General features: G+C 37.2%; 2 protein-coding genes across 2 annotated transcripts; both read right to left on the reverse strand.

The window, feature by feature from the left end:
* Positions 1-7,516: 7,516 nt before the first annotated feature.
* LOC122869874 (complement C1q subcomponent subunit C-like) lies at positions 7,517-11,429 on the reverse strand. Its single transcript, XM_044183246.1, has 3 exons — positions 10,857-11,429; positions 10,484-10,609; positions 7,517-9,384 (listed from the first exon to the last, which is right to left on the reverse strand). Exons 1-3 carry the CDS (start codon positions 10,909-10,911, stop codon positions 9,104-9,106), a joined length of 462 nt encoding a protein of 153 aa, XP_044039181.1. The 5' UTR covers positions 10,912-11,429; the 3' UTR covers positions 7,517-9,103.
* A 612-nt stretch (positions 11,430-12,041) lies between these two features.
* On the reverse strand, positions 12,042-14,441 carry LOC122869875 (complement C1q-like protein 2). The gene is made up of 3 exons (XM_044183247.1): positions 14,397-14,441; positions 13,760-13,888; positions 12,042-12,719 (listed from the first exon to the last, which is right to left on the reverse strand). The coding sequence occupies exons 1-3, from the start codon at positions 14,401-14,403 to the stop codon at positions 12,439-12,441; spliced, it is 417 nt and encodes a 138-aa protein (XP_044039182.1). The 5' UTR covers positions 14,404-14,441; the 3' UTR covers positions 12,042-12,438.
* Positions 14,442-18,159: the final 3,718 nt, after the last annotated feature.

The raw sequence follows: 18,159 nt of genomic DNA on the forward strand, positions 1-18,159 counted from the left end.
GCTTTTATGTTGTTCGATCGATGATGATGTGTTGTCATGTCCCTCCCTTATCGCAAAGGCATTGAACAATATCTTAAAATATTTCTTAGTATAAATGTTGCTAATGACCATGATTAACAGTCTGATGCTTTTCTTAGGAAACTTTGGGCTGAAGTTGTTTTACTGGTTTGCAGAAGTTTCACCAGGCTATAACTTGAGATATTTTTTAAGGAACCCGAATGATCACATGACCAACATCTAAACAAAAGCTGCAAACATTGAAATTCTTAAAGGCAAAAGAACAACTCAACCTTGGTGAAGGATGAAAATAAAAAGAGAATATATAATATTTCATATTTATTTTAATCAAGTAATCTCATCTCAAGCTAGACCTGAGTACAGCAGCTAGAAAGAAAAACAAACTTAGCCAGACATAACAAAAGGACATATGGTATCAGAGACTATCACAGACATCACTAATTAGATCTGAAGATGAAAGTTTATATTATATAATTTGGTCTTATGGAGATGATGGGAGAGCATTGTCTGACAACATTTCCAAAATCCTCCATAGTTGTTCAGCTGGGGTGAGATCTGAGGTGTGGACTACGAAGCAAGTTCAACACAGCTAGGCTTTCTTAGCGTTAGCTGGCTCGACAAAACCTAAAAGCCCAATCAGAGATAATGGATATCACGACAGTGTTCATCAACTTTCTTGTTAAGCCAGGTTTCATCAGACAGTGCTCTCTCCCACCATCTCCATAAGACCAAATGATTTAATGTAAACTTTCATCTTCAGATCTATTTAGTGATGTCTGACTTCTTTCTAGCTGCTGTACTCAGGTCTGGCTTGCAAAAGAGATCTTAATCTCAATGAGATTACTTGATTAAAATAAATATTAAATATTATGTATTCTCTTTTTACTTTCATCCTTCACCAAGGCTCAGTTGTTCTTTCCCCTTTAAGAATTTCCTCATTTGCAGCTTTTGTTTCAACATTGGTGTTGATTTCATCCCGTGTTTCTTAAGAAATATTGTAAGATATTGCTCAACGCCTGGTGAAACTTCTGGTTGATGCATGCCCAAAGTTTCCTGAAATATTAAATTGTGTGTGCGTTCCCATAAAAGGGGGTGTTTGACGTGCCATTTGAGCCTTCTTCCACACAAATCATTCATTATCATTATAATGAAGTATATAAAAAAATTATTACAGCAAAAAGCAACACTGTTGTTGCAAATAAGGCAAAAGAGGAATGTTGGCAGAAAATTGTTAATCGACTCAACGCACTCTCTATGCCTCTCGTTTATTTGTATATTTGTATATATTTAAACATTATACTTATTAAATGCATTTAGGTCTGACACTGTCCCATAATGAAGGATATGTGAAAATCACTTTAGTTTTTGGCTAAATCAAAGTGAAATTAATTTGACTGATTTTAATATTATCTGTGATAAATACCAATAGGGTCTGTAACACCAGAGGATATTGTGTTGGCTGGTATTTGTGACCTTATCTCACCTATCCTGACAGAGACTGAGCTTCAGTTTCCACGACAACGGCTCAGCAAGTTTGCATATATTCAGGTTTTACTTTTAATTTGTCCCCTGTCTGTCTATTTGTTATTGTATATAATTTCTAACTTTGAGAACACACACAGACTAGTGCAGACACAAGTCCATAAAAATGAAACACATCACACAGCTTTTCCCCAGTTCACCGAGACTAAACATTTTCGTCAATCTTGCCTTGATCATGGCGTTGTCAGAGGATCAGCATCTTATATATAAATGCTAAGTATCCAAAACAACATAAAAAGCTTTTTACAAAATACAATCGTTAGTCCTAGTTGATACAGAAATTTACGAGAGAAATATAAATATGACTATAGTCATGTATAACGTAAGAATTTTGTTTTTATTCATGAGGTAAAAATAACCCACACTTTCCCCTGACCTCAACAGTACAAATTGTTTTGATGCTGGTTAAGGACAAACTCTACTGTCTCTTAATCTTGCTGAGAGAACGTACTGTTCAAACACATGAGAAATGTATGAGGGTACTTTTGTGTCTATTATTTTGTCAGCCTGTAAGTTAGCTGCTAGCTTAGCTCATTAAGTTAGTCGCTACAGTTACATGCCCAGGCTGCCTATTAGCCTGCGTGACGTTGTGCATGTCGCTACTAGTTAACAGGACTATTGAAAAACTGATATAAATAGCGTGTTCAATCTGATGTTTATCCCTTAGAAATAGAGCTGTATCATCAGCTAACTGGGTCAATCCGATGTCTTTACCGAAAATAGCTAAACCTTTAATAACTGGATTATGTAAAACATACATAATGAGAGTAATTCAAACACGATCAGAAACAAGAGAGGTAAAACTGGACATCCTTGACATACTGAGCTCAAAACAGGAAACCTTTGTCTAGTGTTTGGATACAGCATGACACCGCTGTCAACATTCTTATAAAACATTTCAACTGTCGATACAAAGTTTGGAGCGCTTTAAATAAGAAACAATATTCTACAGCATTGACTGCCTTATAAAAGTTTTCAATATAAGGCTTTGAAATTATGCACAGGTGCATCTAAAACAACCCCGACAAACCAAGAATTTCAACGTTTGCAGCTTTTTTTTTAGATGTTGGTGTTGATTTCATCTAGTGTTTCTTAAGAAATATTGTAAGATATTGCTCAACGCCTGGTGAAACGTCTGGTTGGTACATGCCCAAAGTTTCCTGAGAAATTTAATTGTGTGTGCGTTCCCATAAAAGGGGTTTTTGCCCGAAACCAAAAGTTGGGAGCACTTTCAATAGGAAACAGCATCGACTGCCTTAGAAAAATCAAGAAATACAATAAGAGCATCAGTTTCAATGTTACCAGTGTAATCCAGTAAATCAAGGACAAGTCTTGTGTGTGTGTGTGTGTGTGTGTGTGTGTGTGTGTGTGTGTGTGTGTGTGTGTGTGTGTGTGTGTGTGTGCGTGCTGCGGGGCACGGCCTTCGGTGAACTTCCAAACAGAGACTGACACACCTGCTCCTCATCTGCTGCTGCTCACCTGCTCTCCATCCACCAGTCAACACCTGGCAGTAAATCTACCAGGCTCTTCTCACCAGTCTTCGCGAGATCGTTCGTGTACTCAAGTGGTACGACCTCTGACTTACTGCTCTGAAAGATTTGCCTGCATGTTATCTGAACCCCTGACTAACTCTCTGACTCCTTGAGTTCAGGTTGATTCCTCTCACCTGCCTTCTAGAGAGATCTCACCACGGACCCTCCGCTGCTCCACCACAGCCCGCTGTCCTCGCTCCGCCTGCCTGCTCTCACCAGTCTTGCCAGCCCGCTGTCTTCACCCAGTCCACCGGCTCACAGCGATTACCTCCACACTCCTGGTTACTGCTTGTGTTTTTTACAATAAACTGAAAGTACTACTTCAACTCCCTCTGTGCTAGTCGTGCTTTTGGGTCCAGCCTCTGTGTACCATAACACTCCAATTATCTATTAGTAAAGGATCTTTATCAGGCTTGGAGTTATTATACCCTGCTTCATAGTTGTGGACATTTCTTTTCTAACATTACATTCTTTAAATAATTCCAATGACAGATTTTCAATGGTATCCCAAAAATGTACATAGAATTCAACAGAAAGCCCCTCAGTGCCTGGTGATTTCCCTTTTTTCATTGAGTGAATTGCCTCTGAGATTCAGAGTTTTGTAATGGATTGTTCACATTTCAGCTGAAAGTGTTCAGAGACAGTGGGTGATAGTACAATGAAGTGAACATATGGCTTATTTAAAAATGAAAATAAAAAGTAAACCACTCAAAATGTAGGTTACATAGTAAACCTAAAGTAGTTGAATCACCTTATGCAGTAAATCTCACACAGTCAATAATGGCAACAGCGCCCTGCCATGTGGTCGTCTTTCCCCGCTTCACAAAGGGCCAAAGTTTATTTCCGCACTGTCTAAGTAAGTTAGATCCTCCGCCATCCGCAGATTTTTTTTCTTCAAGACATCAGCGTTGAGGGAAGCCCTCCATACTTTGTGCCTGAAGGTGCGCGTGGTAAACTGCATAATGATAGGGCACAGGGGCATTTCTTGGATTTGAGGACATTCAGGGCTAAACCCGGAGCTCTGTAGAGGGGTCCGGGGGGGATCCTCCCCTGTCATTTTTGTTTTTTAATAAACAAGCTCTATTTTGATGCTTTTTAATGCACTCTGGTACCTTTTTATTTACATTCAAAGTACACAACTTAATCTTTGAAAAATTAAAATGTGTTCCTCAAAAACTGTTGTTTAACTTTCCAGATGAATTATGAATTGTGATCACGAAAATTACTCGCCAACAAATAATTGATAATCATGTAAGTCATCTTTTAGGCAAGAATGCCAAAAAATTCATTGGTTTCAGCTTCTCAAATTGAATTTTTGCAATTTGAATATGTCAGCTTGGGAAATTATGATGGGCATTTTTCACTATTTTCAGACATTATATAGACCAAATGAAATGACTTTGTACTTGTGGCGCCATTTATTTATATATATTAATTCTATATGATTGCTCTTTTAGTAAATGTAACTAGTAGAGGAAAAAAATACAATATAAAGTATATTTCCTCTAAATGAGTGAAAAATAAAATGGATGTAATGACAATCTGGTGTGATGAACTTGGTAATAATGTTTTTACAGAATGTCTAAGATACATGGGTTTTATTTGTCCAAGCAGTGAGAACATTTAAAATCGAATTTGAAATTTAGCTTCTACTTTGCATCCAGATCAGTGACAGTAAATGTCCATGTGGTTCACTTCGTGGGGCGCAGGCCTTAGAGGGATTATTTTCTAAATCACCCACAACAGTGGAATAATTCAAATAAAGTTAAAAACAAAGATCAGGCTGCTGTTGGGGAGAAGATGTCGTAATTTGGAACTGACCGACTCAATCCAACAAATGTTACCATCTGATTGGACCTTTTGATTGTAGCTTGTGTTTATTGGCATTAGAGTCCATTACAGTACACACCTGCATATTAATTTATAATTTTATAATTTACAGTATCAAATCATTTTATCTATTTTAATGGAAAACACACAGGCTTGCTACTTTTTAAGTTTTAAGACAAATTTACAACAAGCCTTTCTGTTAAGTTTTATTGATTCTATTTTGATGTGTTGTATTCATAAACTCTCATTTGCTAACCTGTCATTCTCTTTTTCTTATTTGCTGTGTGCTTGTTGGCTTGTGTGATGGTGTACTTACATTTAATATTGCTTTGTTTTAAATAACTTGACTTTGTCTTTGATGCTCTGTGGTTTTGCACTCTGTGAAGAGCTTAACTGATGTTTTTACAGTTAATGTTGATTCATTTTCTTATTACCTAGATTTCAATATTCCCTATCTCTAAATTATTGATGATACAACCAAACTATATTTCTTTGCGCCACATGCAGGAAAATATTGTGAAACGAGGCTGCTGTCAGATACATGGTGTGTAATTTACTCTGAGCTCACACCTCAACATGTTCACCTATACAGACGATTTATCACTCTAGGTCCAAAACATTGTTTGTCCTTAATTGTTAATTTGACACTTTTCTGGGGATTTTATCTGAACCGACATCCTCACGTTTTATCTTCCCTGATCCAGATTTTTACTCAAGAAGAAGAAGAAGTTTTATCATCACTTTAAACCCTATTTGTCTATATTGAAGTTAATTTCCTTTTTTTCATACACAATTGCATGTTTAGATATTTCTAGTGTCGTACAAAACAAGCAATTGAGGAAATTGAGTTGCAACTTGGGAAACGGGTCAAAAATGTTTCTTATCATACATTGTTGATCAATCGGCCACCGCTTTGGTCCAGGCTGAAATATCTCAAGAGTCATAATTACTATAATAGCGTTTGTCAGTTGAAGGTAAACATAACAAACCTGCTGCTGTCTGCAGGAAACCCGAACTTGGGAGAAAGACAATGAGCTCAGGCATAAAGCCAGAGCCTTAACAAAGGGACTTGTTGACAATTAGAAATATATATACATATAGAACACCAGTCTTATCCTTTAACATTCACATTTTTGACCAACAGCAGGTGCATTTGGACAGCAGACCAGGTGGGAAATTTCACATTGCAACTCAGTAAGTGGCCTTTTAGTAAGTGGTTTCATGGTTGATTCAAATGCGGTGCTGAACATAGTCCAGCATTTAAGAATTCAAGCTCCAGGGTCACGTGAGAATATGGGAGTTTCTTGTTTCCTGGTTGGACTCTAATGCAAAAAAAAATGTCTTTCCGTGCAAGAGACAAATCTTATATTTAAAATTCCACTCAAGCATTTAACCCACAACACTCCCTGTTACTAAACCTGCTAATAATAATAATGGAGTGCAGATGAGAACCACAGCTGGATCCGAATTAGTATCAGTATTATTGTTATAAATATTATCAGTTACCTAACATATACAGTATATAATAACGTAGCTCATAAGGATGAACAGATGAGTCAGACTGCTAATTGTTGTTACAGTTACATCAATTAGTTTTGCGGCAAATGTGGTGAGTATCAAGGCTCCAAATAAACTCAACTAAAATTAAAATGTTCTTCTAAAAATTGCCTTTAAGTTAATTACTATGAGTTTAAATGAAGCATGGCTTGTTTGAAAACAATTCTTGATCTCAATGGATATTAAGGATATAAAACAGATGCTTGTCTAATGCAAACTGTATGTTGAACTGAGAAGTGTTTTCTTTCAGCATGAGCGTACAAACCATAAACTAAAATCTGAGATTATGCTAACAAATTTGCTAGGCTTTTAACCAGGACCAAGAAGTATGACCACATAACACCTGTTTTAGCCTCTTTACACTGGCTCCCTGTTGGTTTTAGGATTGATTTTAAGATCTTGTTGATTACTTTTAAGGCTCTTCATGGCCTGGCCCCAGATTATATTTTAGACCTTGTAATCCCTTATGAACCTTCACGTAGTTTGAGATCTTCGGGCAGGGGTCTCCTGTCTGTTCCTGAGTCCAGGATGAAAACTAAGGGGACAGAGCTTTTTGCTATCAGGGCACCGAGGCTCTGGAACAACTTGCCCGAAGAAATTAGGTTGTCTGAGTCAGTGTCTTCGTTTAAGTCTCGTCTCAAAACACATTTTTATCTGAAAGCATATCCTGATTTTACCTGAACTGGCTGTTTATTTTACTGTTTATTTTATTGCTTTTCTGTATTTCATGTGTTTTATTTCTTTATATTTCGTCATTCACTGTGTTATTTTATTTTTCTTGTTGTGAAGCACTTTGTACTTTGTTTTGATAAGTGCTCTATAAATAAAGTTTTATTATTATTTATTTATAAATGTTCTGTGACAGGACAGTGACGGTGATGTCACACAACAAGTCAGTCAGACAATTACACACATTAAAAAAATACTGTGGCTGAAGTTGGACATATGGGAGTGAACGGTTTGTGCAATAAGTATGTATTATGTTGTGGTTCCATTGTAGCTTTTGAGTTATTATTAAAACATATTTTTATTTTTAATACATTTATTTTTAATAAAAGTTCCTAATTCAGGGTCAACTTTGGACAAAAGTTTTTCATGTCGGTCTCATTACCATACCACTCCCTTTGCACTACGCTCATTCCCACCACTACAACAAGGCTTTGCACTTTAACTTGCATATTACAGTCATGTTGCATATATTGTCTATTCTGTTTTGTATAATTTGTGTGTATATGTGTATCCATATATACGTGTGTATATATAACTGTTGTAAATTTGGACACAGTGATGACATGTAAGTGCATATCTTTGTATCAAATATGATGTTACGTATTTCGAACAGCAGACTTCACTCATTAATTATATGTAAATGTCGTGGAAACTGAAAAATCAGTTCTCGTCTAGTGCGGGTGAGAGTTGGTACTCAAATACCAGATGAACCAATATTCAGATTCTCAATCAATCTTTATTGCTTGCAAGCAAGAGCCATCATCAGCATTACACAGATATGAGGAGAGGCAGTCCCTCCTCGGTTCTTCTAGTACTTTGAGATAACATTAACTGGAGCCAACAACAAGAGGATTTTGCTCAAGGTGTTATTCGACCTTTCTTTACTTGGTCAAGACATTGTTCTTCTCTTATCCTTCGTACCTCACAACATCGCAAACATCTGCCACCTGCACCTACTCCTTAAACTGCTCCACACATACATCCCGTTGTTGTACAGATATATTATCAACATTCAGAGCACATGTACACAGGAAGAGGTTTCAACCCCCCCTCCAGGCTAAACTCTTTTATAATGAGTTTACTTGTATTTAGTTTCCCAACAACTTAAGCATTGTAATATCATGGTGGATATATAAGACACATCTATTCATGCTAGCAAAAGCAGAATTAGATTGGAAAAAAACATGATTATAACAGGAATTTCCCTCACATACACTCTGAGATGAGTAATTCAATATTTCAATTTTATCTGCTGAAATTAATTAGATTATTTTAGAATAGATTCAACTTTCTCGTCAATGAGCAAGTTCAGGTACATAGCCAACGAAATGCAGTTAGCATCTGACCAGAAGTGCAAAACCAAGGTAACCCCACTGAGCCTCTCGTAAAAAGGAAACATTTGGAAACATCCAACCTGTCTAAGGTTGTTGTAAGCTGTTGTATTGTTCCCCTCAAGTGCTGGACAGAACCAACAATAAAATGGCCATTTTGATTTAGTTTCCCCTGTGGATGGTGAAAAGGGAAAGGCCACAGGCTATGTAATATCAAATGGGTTTTGGGGAAGATGACACAATTTTAGCACGATTTTGGCCAAATTGCCTAATAGTACATGTGATATCGCGTGTACAAAACTGACGTGTAGACCTGAGGGTGGTATGAGAGGAAAGCTCATGCAGTGTCCAAAATGAATGGGGTTGATCCTCTGTGGACCATTACATTTGGATGTTTCTTGTCACATGACATGAAACAGTCAAGACTCATTGGACTAATGTTTTAATGATATTTTTCATTTGTCTTGGCATCTGTTTTAATTTAAATTAAAATTGTATTGGTAATATAGCAGATGCATCATTGATCTCAGGTTTTTAAAATCATCTTTCTGAAATCATCAATTCTCACAGTTGAGTGACCAGAAAACCACTGAAGGTGGTATGGCGTCCGTCTGCCCAAACATGAGAATCTTTTTTCAGGGACACATACACCTCGTCCCCTTTCTGCAGCTGCACGAACACTGCATTTCCTCCATTATCAGCTGTGTCAGAGCTTGTTTTGTGATCAGATGTCTTGGCAATGAGGTCGCAGTTCTTGAACAGCAACAGCACTGATTTATGTTCTCCTCCAGCATGATAGAAGAAGGTAAAATAATAAACACCTGCAACAGGAGCACTGAAGATACCTGTGGAAACAAAAGATCATTCATCAAATTTAAAGGTTTCTGAAAAGCTTTGAGTGGAGGGAAAAAATCCTTCTTTTGCCTTAAAAGGTTTTCAAAATGAGTGTATCAAAATGAAAGAAAACACGTTAGGGGTGTAACTGAATATGAATGCATTATTTGGATATGCACAGATAATGCGCTCTTAACAGAATTTCTGCAGTAAAATAAATTCAGGTACATGGTTAAAATATTATATTTTTTGTTGGCAGCTAAACTTATAGATGAATGAATGAATGGATGCTAGTAGACAACAATGTAATGCACAAAATGAAGCAAACTTGACAATGTCTAAAACTTCTGGTATAACCACGACCACTTCTGGGTAGAATCCAAATACAGATATTTTTGTGATGCCAACAGATACAGATATTAGCGTAACACCCCTACAAAAGTAACAAAAGCAAACCTTAAGCAAGTAAGATAAAATATATGAACAATATATGAACAAAATATATGATAATAGGAAGACATAAAGACATAAATACTGTTAATACTGTAAAAACATTCTGTATGGTATACTGAATATATACTGTATACTATGTAACCTATGTGGAGTTTTCACATCATTGATTGTGTAATCTTTAACGAGAAAATCTGCTGCAAAAAGTTCTGATCATGTCTCTCTTTAAAGCTGCATTAATTACTTTGTGTGTTGTGATTCTGGCAATCCAATGAATTTAAGTCCAATATTCACTTTCCTTTTTAGCTCTGGTTTGGTTTCCACCAAATCCTCAACTTGCTGGATGCTCCACTGTGTTTTCTAGCTTTCTAGCTGTTTCTTGTCTGCAGTTTGGTGCTGGGCAGGTGGTGTAAAGTAAGTTTAATCACAGCATTTTTTGCTAAAAACAGCTGCCTGATGCTGCTGGAAACGAGGTGGGTCGCAACAATAAGACTGAACCAACCAGTAAATTTGATCAGTAATTAGATTACTAATATGATTTATGATACACAGCTACATGTATACATTTTACATACATCTGTATGTAAAATGTCTCAACAATACTCAAACTAAACAATCAACATGGGTGATTATGAGTGTGGCTGCATGTGATGTATTTACCTGTAGTGTTATTGTAGGCACCACCAAGGTTTGTAATCACTGTGTTGTAAACCACAGTTTTGTCTGTGTTGAAGGGTCCATACTCCCCACCATGCTCTGCCAGTGCACTGAAAATCACCTTTTTGTCTATATATAAAACAAAACATTCTCATCATGTTATTTCGCAAAGCATTTCTATTCTATTTATCTTGTGAATTTCATCACAACACATGCATTGCTTAAAGAGCAACTTGTAGGTTGAATTTTGGTGTATGTTGAACTGTTGTAAGTATCTCTCGCCAGCATCAGACGATCCCTACTTTTCTTACTCGTTTCTGTCAAACGTGATAGCAAACTTTAGAACATTGTGAAGTCATTCAACATTCATACTTACAATCCCGCCCGTAACAGTTACGCTGTTCAGTGCTGATAAACACCTGTTCAGACATGGTGTCACATCACCTACACTGACATTTATCTCAGACTTCAAAACTGTGCTTCCCAGTTTATTCATGTGTTATGGGTTGTTTGTCCTTAAGCCAACTTTCACTTCCCCATTAGTTAAAGTTCATGCATAGTTCATCAGCACAGCAGACAGGGCACACACCGGTCATAGTACTTTTCTGTTGATCACGCAGTGTGCACACAGTCTCTGTGTTTTACAGGGCGCGGGCTGTTAGACAGAGATAGTCAGTCACCCTTACAGGCTGTTAGACATCTTTAATGCACGTATAAGCTGTTATACATTTCAATACAGGTTAATACCATAATTTACACTACACTGTACGTTAGTAATGCCACCAAACCAAGCTGTGTAATGACAATAGCACAAACTGTATGTGTGGCGTTGTGTTTTTTTGCCACAGGAACCTACATGCATTCAGTTGGTGATGCAGAAAATCAGTTTTCCCGTTTGCTTCACAATTCATTCAGTAATATTAATGGTTTGTGCGGAAGAAGGCTCAGATGACGCGTCAAACGTGTTGTTAAAAGATGAAATCAAAGTTTACCATCTCCACTACCTGCAGCTGTTTGATTATCAGCTGATTCAACATCATACATGCCACCTCATGCACTCAGTTCAAGCGAATTTCCCCACCCTTGCCGCTATGTAACAAGTGTCACGCTGGTGTTGTACTGAAGTCTGCTTCACCATTGATTTGTGTTTCCCCTTAACTTATCCTGAGCCCAATCCTCAACCAGTCTTCAGCTAACCATAACCTAACCATAGTCCTAAACCCAACCACTGTGGGCAACGGAACGGGAAACACTATTTGACTTGTTGACAATAAGAAATATATATATATATATATATATATATATATAACACCAGCCTTATCCTTTAACATTCACATTTTTGACCAACAGCAGGTGCATTTGCACAGCTGACCAGGTGGGAAATTTCTCACTGCAACTCAGTAAGAGGCCTTTTAGTAAGTGGTTTCATGGTTGATTCAAATGTGGTGCTGAACATAGTCCAGCATTTAAGAATTCAAACTCCAGGGTCACGTGAGAATATGGGAGTTTCTTGTTTCCTGGTAGGACTCTAATGCAGAAAAAAATGTTAATTAATTAATATTTGAATTTTATCTGGTAAATTTAATTCGATTATTGTAGAATAGATTCAACTTTCTTGCCAATGAGCAAGTTCAGGTACATAGCCAACGAAATGCAGCTAGCATCTGACCAGAAGTGCAAAACCAAGGTAACCCCACTGAGCCTCTCGTAAAAAGGAAACATTTGGAAACATCCAACCTGTCTAAGGTTGTTGTAAGCTGTTGTATTGTTCCCCTCGAGTGTTGGACAGAACCAACAATAAAATGGCCATTTTGATTTAGTTTCCCCTGTGGATGGTGAAAAGGGAAAGGCCACGAGTAAGTAATATCAAATGGGTAAAATTAAAATTGTATTGGTAATATAGTAGATGCATCATTGATCTCAGGTTTTTAAAATCATCTTTCTGAAATCATCGATTCTCACAGTTGAGTGACCAGAAAACCACTGAAGGTGGTATGGCGTTCGGCTGCCCAAACATGAGAATCTTTTTTCAGGGACACATACACCTCGTCCCCTTTCTGCAGCTGCACGAATACTGCATTTCCTCCATTATCAGCTGTGTCAGCGCTTGTTTTGTGATCAGTTGTCCTGACAATGAGGTCGCCGTTCTTGAACAGCAACAGCCCTGATTGATGTTCTCCTCCAGCATGATAGAAGAAGGTAAAATAATAAAAACCTGCAACAGAAGCACTGAAGATACCTGTGGAAACAAAGAAACATTCATCAAATTTAAAGGTTTCTGAAAAGCTTTGAGTGTATCAAAAGGAAAGTAATCTCCTTTTTTGTCAGAACACGTTAGGGGTGTAACTGAATATGAATGCATTATTTGGATATTCACAGATAATGCGCTCTTAACAGAATTTCTGCAGTAAAATAAATTCAGGTACATGGTTAAAATATTATATTTTTTGTTGACAGCTAAACTTATAGATGAATGAATGAATGAATGCTAGTAGACAACAATGTAATACACAAAATGAAGCAGACTTGACAATGTCTAAAACTTCTGGTATGACCACGACCACTTCTGGGTAGAATCCAAATACAGATATATTTGTGATGCCAACAGATACGGATATTAGCGTAACACCCCTACAAAAGTAACAAAATAACCTTAAGCAAGTAAGATAAAATATATGAACAATATATGAATAAAATATATGACAATATGAAGACATTAAGACATAAATATTGTTAATACTGTATAAACATACTGTATGGCGTACTGAATATATACTGTATACTATGTAACCTATGTTGAGTTTTCACATCATTGTTTGTGTAATCTTTAACGAGAAAATCTGCTGCAAAAAGTTCTGATCATGTCTCTCTTTAAAGCTGCATTAATTACTTTGTGTGTTGTCTTCCGGCAATCCAATGAAATTAAGTCCAATATTCACTTTCCTTTTTAGCTCTGGTTTGGTTTACACCAAATCCTCAACTTGCCAGATGCTCCACTGTGTTTTCTAGCTTTCTAGTTGTTTCTTGTCTGCAGTTTGGTGCTGGGCAGGTGGTGTAAAGTAAGTTTAATCAGAGCTTTTTTTGCTAAAAACAGCTGCCTGATGCAGCTGGAAATGAGGTGGGTCGCAACAATAAGACTGAACCAACCAGTAAATTTGATCAGTAATTAGATTACTGATATGATTTATGAAACGCAGCTACAGTATATTCATGGAGCCAGTATGTAAAATATCAGTCAACATGGGTGATTATGAGTGTGGCTGCATGTGATGTATTTACCTGTAGTGTTATTGTAGGCACAACCAAGGTTTGTAATCACTCTGTTGTAAACCACAGTTTTGTCTGTGTTGAAGGGTCCATAGGCCCCACCATGCTCTGCCAGTGCACTGAATATCACCTGGGTTTTCTCTATATAAAACAAAACATTCTCATCATGTTGTTACATCAAAGCATTTCTATTCTATTTATCTTGTGAATTTCATCACAACACATGCATTGCTTAAAGAGCAACTTGTAGGTTGAATTTTGGTGTATGTTGAACTGTTCTATCTCTTGCCAGTATCAGACAATCCTTACTTTTGGTTTCTACCAAACGTGATAGCAAACTTTAAAACATTGTGAAGTGAAACAACACAGCGTTAGGTATCTTTAGCTAATGCTGGTCAGCTCTCCAACGGCTCTCCTAACACTACAACTCAATTTAATGCTGGTGGCCGATGTTTCTCCTCATTCCTGCCCATTACTGGCCCCTTGGATGCTTAGCAGGCTCAAAATTAGAAGACTGAGGTCCATCATATGCATTTGAATATGTATTTTCAACCTCTTCATTGCCAAACTAGGACTGGAATCCATATTTATAACAACTAACTTTAATAAATTCTTCATTAAAGTCTTGAAAGAGAAAGTGTCACTCTACCTCCCATCTCTGTCGGTCGATCACTCGTGTTGGGATGAGGCAGACTGTGTTGGGATGGCTTCAGACCGTCTTTCGCTGTGCTTCGATCTCTGCGTTGTCTCGATGATGCTGTGTCGTCATGTCCCTCCCTACCTCAAAGGCATGTGGCTGCTTTTATGTTGTTAAATGATCGATGATGATGTTTGCTGCTTCATGTCCTGGTTTGCTCCCTATACTGTACTTCATTGATGGTATAAAATAATGTTAAGATTGCCCTTGTTGATACTGGCGATGATAACGACAATTATTAACAGTCTGCTGCTTTTCTTAGGAAACTTTGGGCTTAATTGTTTTACCAGTTTGCAGAAGTTTCACCAGGATACATCTTGAGATATTTTTTAAGAAACCCCAATGATCACAACACCAACATCTAAACAAAAGCTGCAAATGTTGAAATTCCTAAAGGGTGAGGAACAACTGAGTCTTGGGAAAGGATGAGAATGAAAAGAGAATATATAATATTAATCTATTAAAACACACACACATACTATATACACTTCAGTTGTGAATGTAACTTAGTACATTTACATTGTACTTGAGTATTTATATTTTTTACTGCTTTATACTTCCACTCCCCTACATATCAGAGGCAAATATTGTTCTTGCATATACATTTTCCATTTTATTTCCTATTATGCATACAACAGGAGACTGAGGAGTATGAACATTCATTATCCCCTGTAAAACAAAAATTACCTCAGTCCAGAATCGTTCTACCATTGGACAGGACCACAGTAAGTGCCTGAGTGTACCAATCCTACCATACATACATATATAGCTGAGATAGTTCCTGGACATGAGCGTTTTTAAGATAGATCTCAGCTATAAGTATTGTAAAAAGTAGCATTCATGGAATGTCCCTCGTAAACTGTCCAATCATGGTGATATTTTGGTGTTTGGCCAAGTGCTCTTTGCCAGTGTTATACTGCCTGCAGTTAACAGTGAATTATTAGCACAATGGACAAAATAGTAGAGACAGTTTTTGTTGAAACTGTTTAAGAGAGGTGTTGATTCAATTGTATGGTCATTTTGGAGGCTGTAGCTTGGAATTGTATTGAGTTGAACTGACAGGTGTTTCTATTATTTTGTTCACCCTACTTATATCAATGACGGTAAGGTAAATACCTCTCTGAATAATGCAATACAGTTTAACAGCACCACAAACTACAGCCCCCAAAATGACCATCCAGTTGTCACTATTTTTTAGTGAACAACTACCGTATTTCCTCACATAAAATCCAGTCTGAATGAATGGCCAGGAAAGTGGATGATGTGAACAAATAAGGACAGGTCCCAAATACAGGCCGGGGGGGGGGGAAACAAGGGTGGATATTGTCAGGTTCAAGACACCTAGAACATTTAAATCATATACAAGGAAAGAAAGACAAAGGCATTAAGTTAAGTTTTACTCGAGGAGAGTAAGCATAGATGCATTCAGTTACATCTTCTACTCACTCTGAAGTGCATCTATGCAGCCTCCTCTCTTTTATTCAGTTTAGGAGATTCCCTGTTACATAGTTTTCTAAGGGGTGGGGGAAGTATATACTGCTACAATAAGAAAAGAAACAAAGTGGTGTTGTCAGGTCTATCTCGTGAGAGCGGCCTTGGGGGCAGCCACAACTCATGAGACCATCTGGTGCGGTGTCAGCCTGCCCTGTCGGTCATGGGATGGCAGGGTGCATTCCTGTTATTCTCACAGACATAAGTTTAATAACACACATATACACACAGCATTGCTGTGTACTTTAAAGGCTACTAAGAACAAAACATAAATGGGATAACTTATGTACATTTTTATTCTAACAGATATAATGGACATGCCAACTAAGCACATGTACATTTCCATCGCTTTAATTTAATAAATTCAACAATATAATCATGCTCTTTTCAACACTTTCTAGTTCTGGATTATTCATTTTAGTATTGTCCGATTTCAGTCACTGCGGGTGTGTGTGTGTGTTAATGTCCCAGCCAATCTGTATACTTTACAAGTGCCATAAGTTGGCAATAGCTACATTTGAGAACCATATGGAAACCGCTCAAGTCACTGAATTTTCACGGTCCTGCACATATTTCACAGATAAAAGCCTTGTTAAGAAATGAAGGGATTCTGTGCACAGAAACACTAGAGAGCTTTTAATTTGAAACAAGTGTGATGAGTTTGAGTTTGTATTAACAATGTATGGGCCACGGTTGGGTAGTGTGGTGTCTTGTTTGCCTTCACACACACACAGTGCTGGTTCTGGGCCACACCCGTCCAGCCGAGCCCAAACCTGAATTCAACAATGACACAATTTGTTGTACACAAAGTTACAACTGTTATACTATAAGGCACTTTTTTATCTTTGATCCAGAACTTACTTTCTTGTAATGTTTTTGTGTTTATTAAAGAAAAAAAAGAAAAACAAACAAATGTGTTGTCACGTGCCTCCCTTACCCACTTATAGAGAATCTGTGGTGGTGGGAAAATGCAAAAGATTCTGCAAACCAAAAAAAAAGTTAGTGCAAGCCCATCTAATCAGCCAGTATCACATTTTTCCACAACCACAGATCACCTGCGAGTTGTGGAAAGGCTGATGGGAATGTCATTAGTTTTGCAGGTATTTGGTCATAAAGCAAAGTATTGGACATTTTTACACACTGTGAGTTCTAGCGTCATCATCTGTGGTTTTGTTCAACTACATTTGTGTATGTCTGTGTATATGACACACACTGTCCATACTGGCTGTGAAGAGATCCCTTCCTAACATGATTTTTTTTTGTCAGAGATGGTGGACAAAATCCAGAGTCCTCAGTCTGTGTAAAAATGCAAAAATTAGTTAGACAAATGTTGTGGATATCTTTCAAAGTTAGAGTTTTTAGTAGAAAATTCTCTCTTTGTGTTTTCTCTGATAGTTGTTCCTAGCTGAGCTGCAGTGGAGAGACAGTAATGGGAAAATTGGCACTAAAAAGACCATAACTTTAGAAGATACCCACTTGATTTGTCCAACTCAGACTGCTGAAGTCACATATTAGCTTCAGCTAAACGTTTGTATGCACAGAAGGAGAACTGTGGCTCTTGTCCCCATCACTTACATTAAAATCACGTTAAGAAGGGATCTCTTCAGGCCCAGTATTGAAAAGAGGGATGATTATAGACCCATAACTCTTTCAGTGTACAAGTGAGTTTTGTTTCAGGACAGACTTAAACAAATGTGAACCTCAACCTCCTTTAATACCAATGGGAAATTGCAGTGTTACAGCAGCCAAGTCACAAATATGATCACAAAACAACAGGGTGGAAGAAGTACTCAGATCTTAAGTAAAAATAGCAATACCACAGTGTAGAAATACTCTGTTACAAGTAAAAGTCCTGCATTCAAAATTATACTTAAGTAGAAGTGCAAAAGCATTAGCATCAAAATATACTTAAGAAACCAAAAGTACTCACTATGCAGAATGACCCATTTTAGAAAAATATATATATATTATTGTATTATAATTATTGATGCATTCATGTGTAAGCATCACTAATGTTGCAGCTAGGAAAAGTGGAGCTAATTTTTTATTATATAAATTGCCAGGTAGCTTGAGTTGAATAAAGTTTTATCCTATTTTATCATATCACTTCATCATTCATCTGAATCTGCAAAGTAACTAGTAACTAAAAGTATAAAATATATGGAGTGGAGTAAAAGTATAAAGTATGAAAATACTCAGGTAAAGTACAAGTACTTCAATATTG

The sequence above is a fragment of the Siniperca chuatsi genome, linkage group LG22 (assembly GCF_020085105.1).
Source record: "Siniperca chuatsi isolate FFG_IHB_CAS linkage group LG22, ASM2008510v1, whole genome shotgun sequence".
Classification (NCBI taxonomy): Eukaryota; Metazoa; Chordata; class Actinopteri; order Centrarchiformes; family Sinipercidae; genus Siniperca; species Siniperca chuatsi.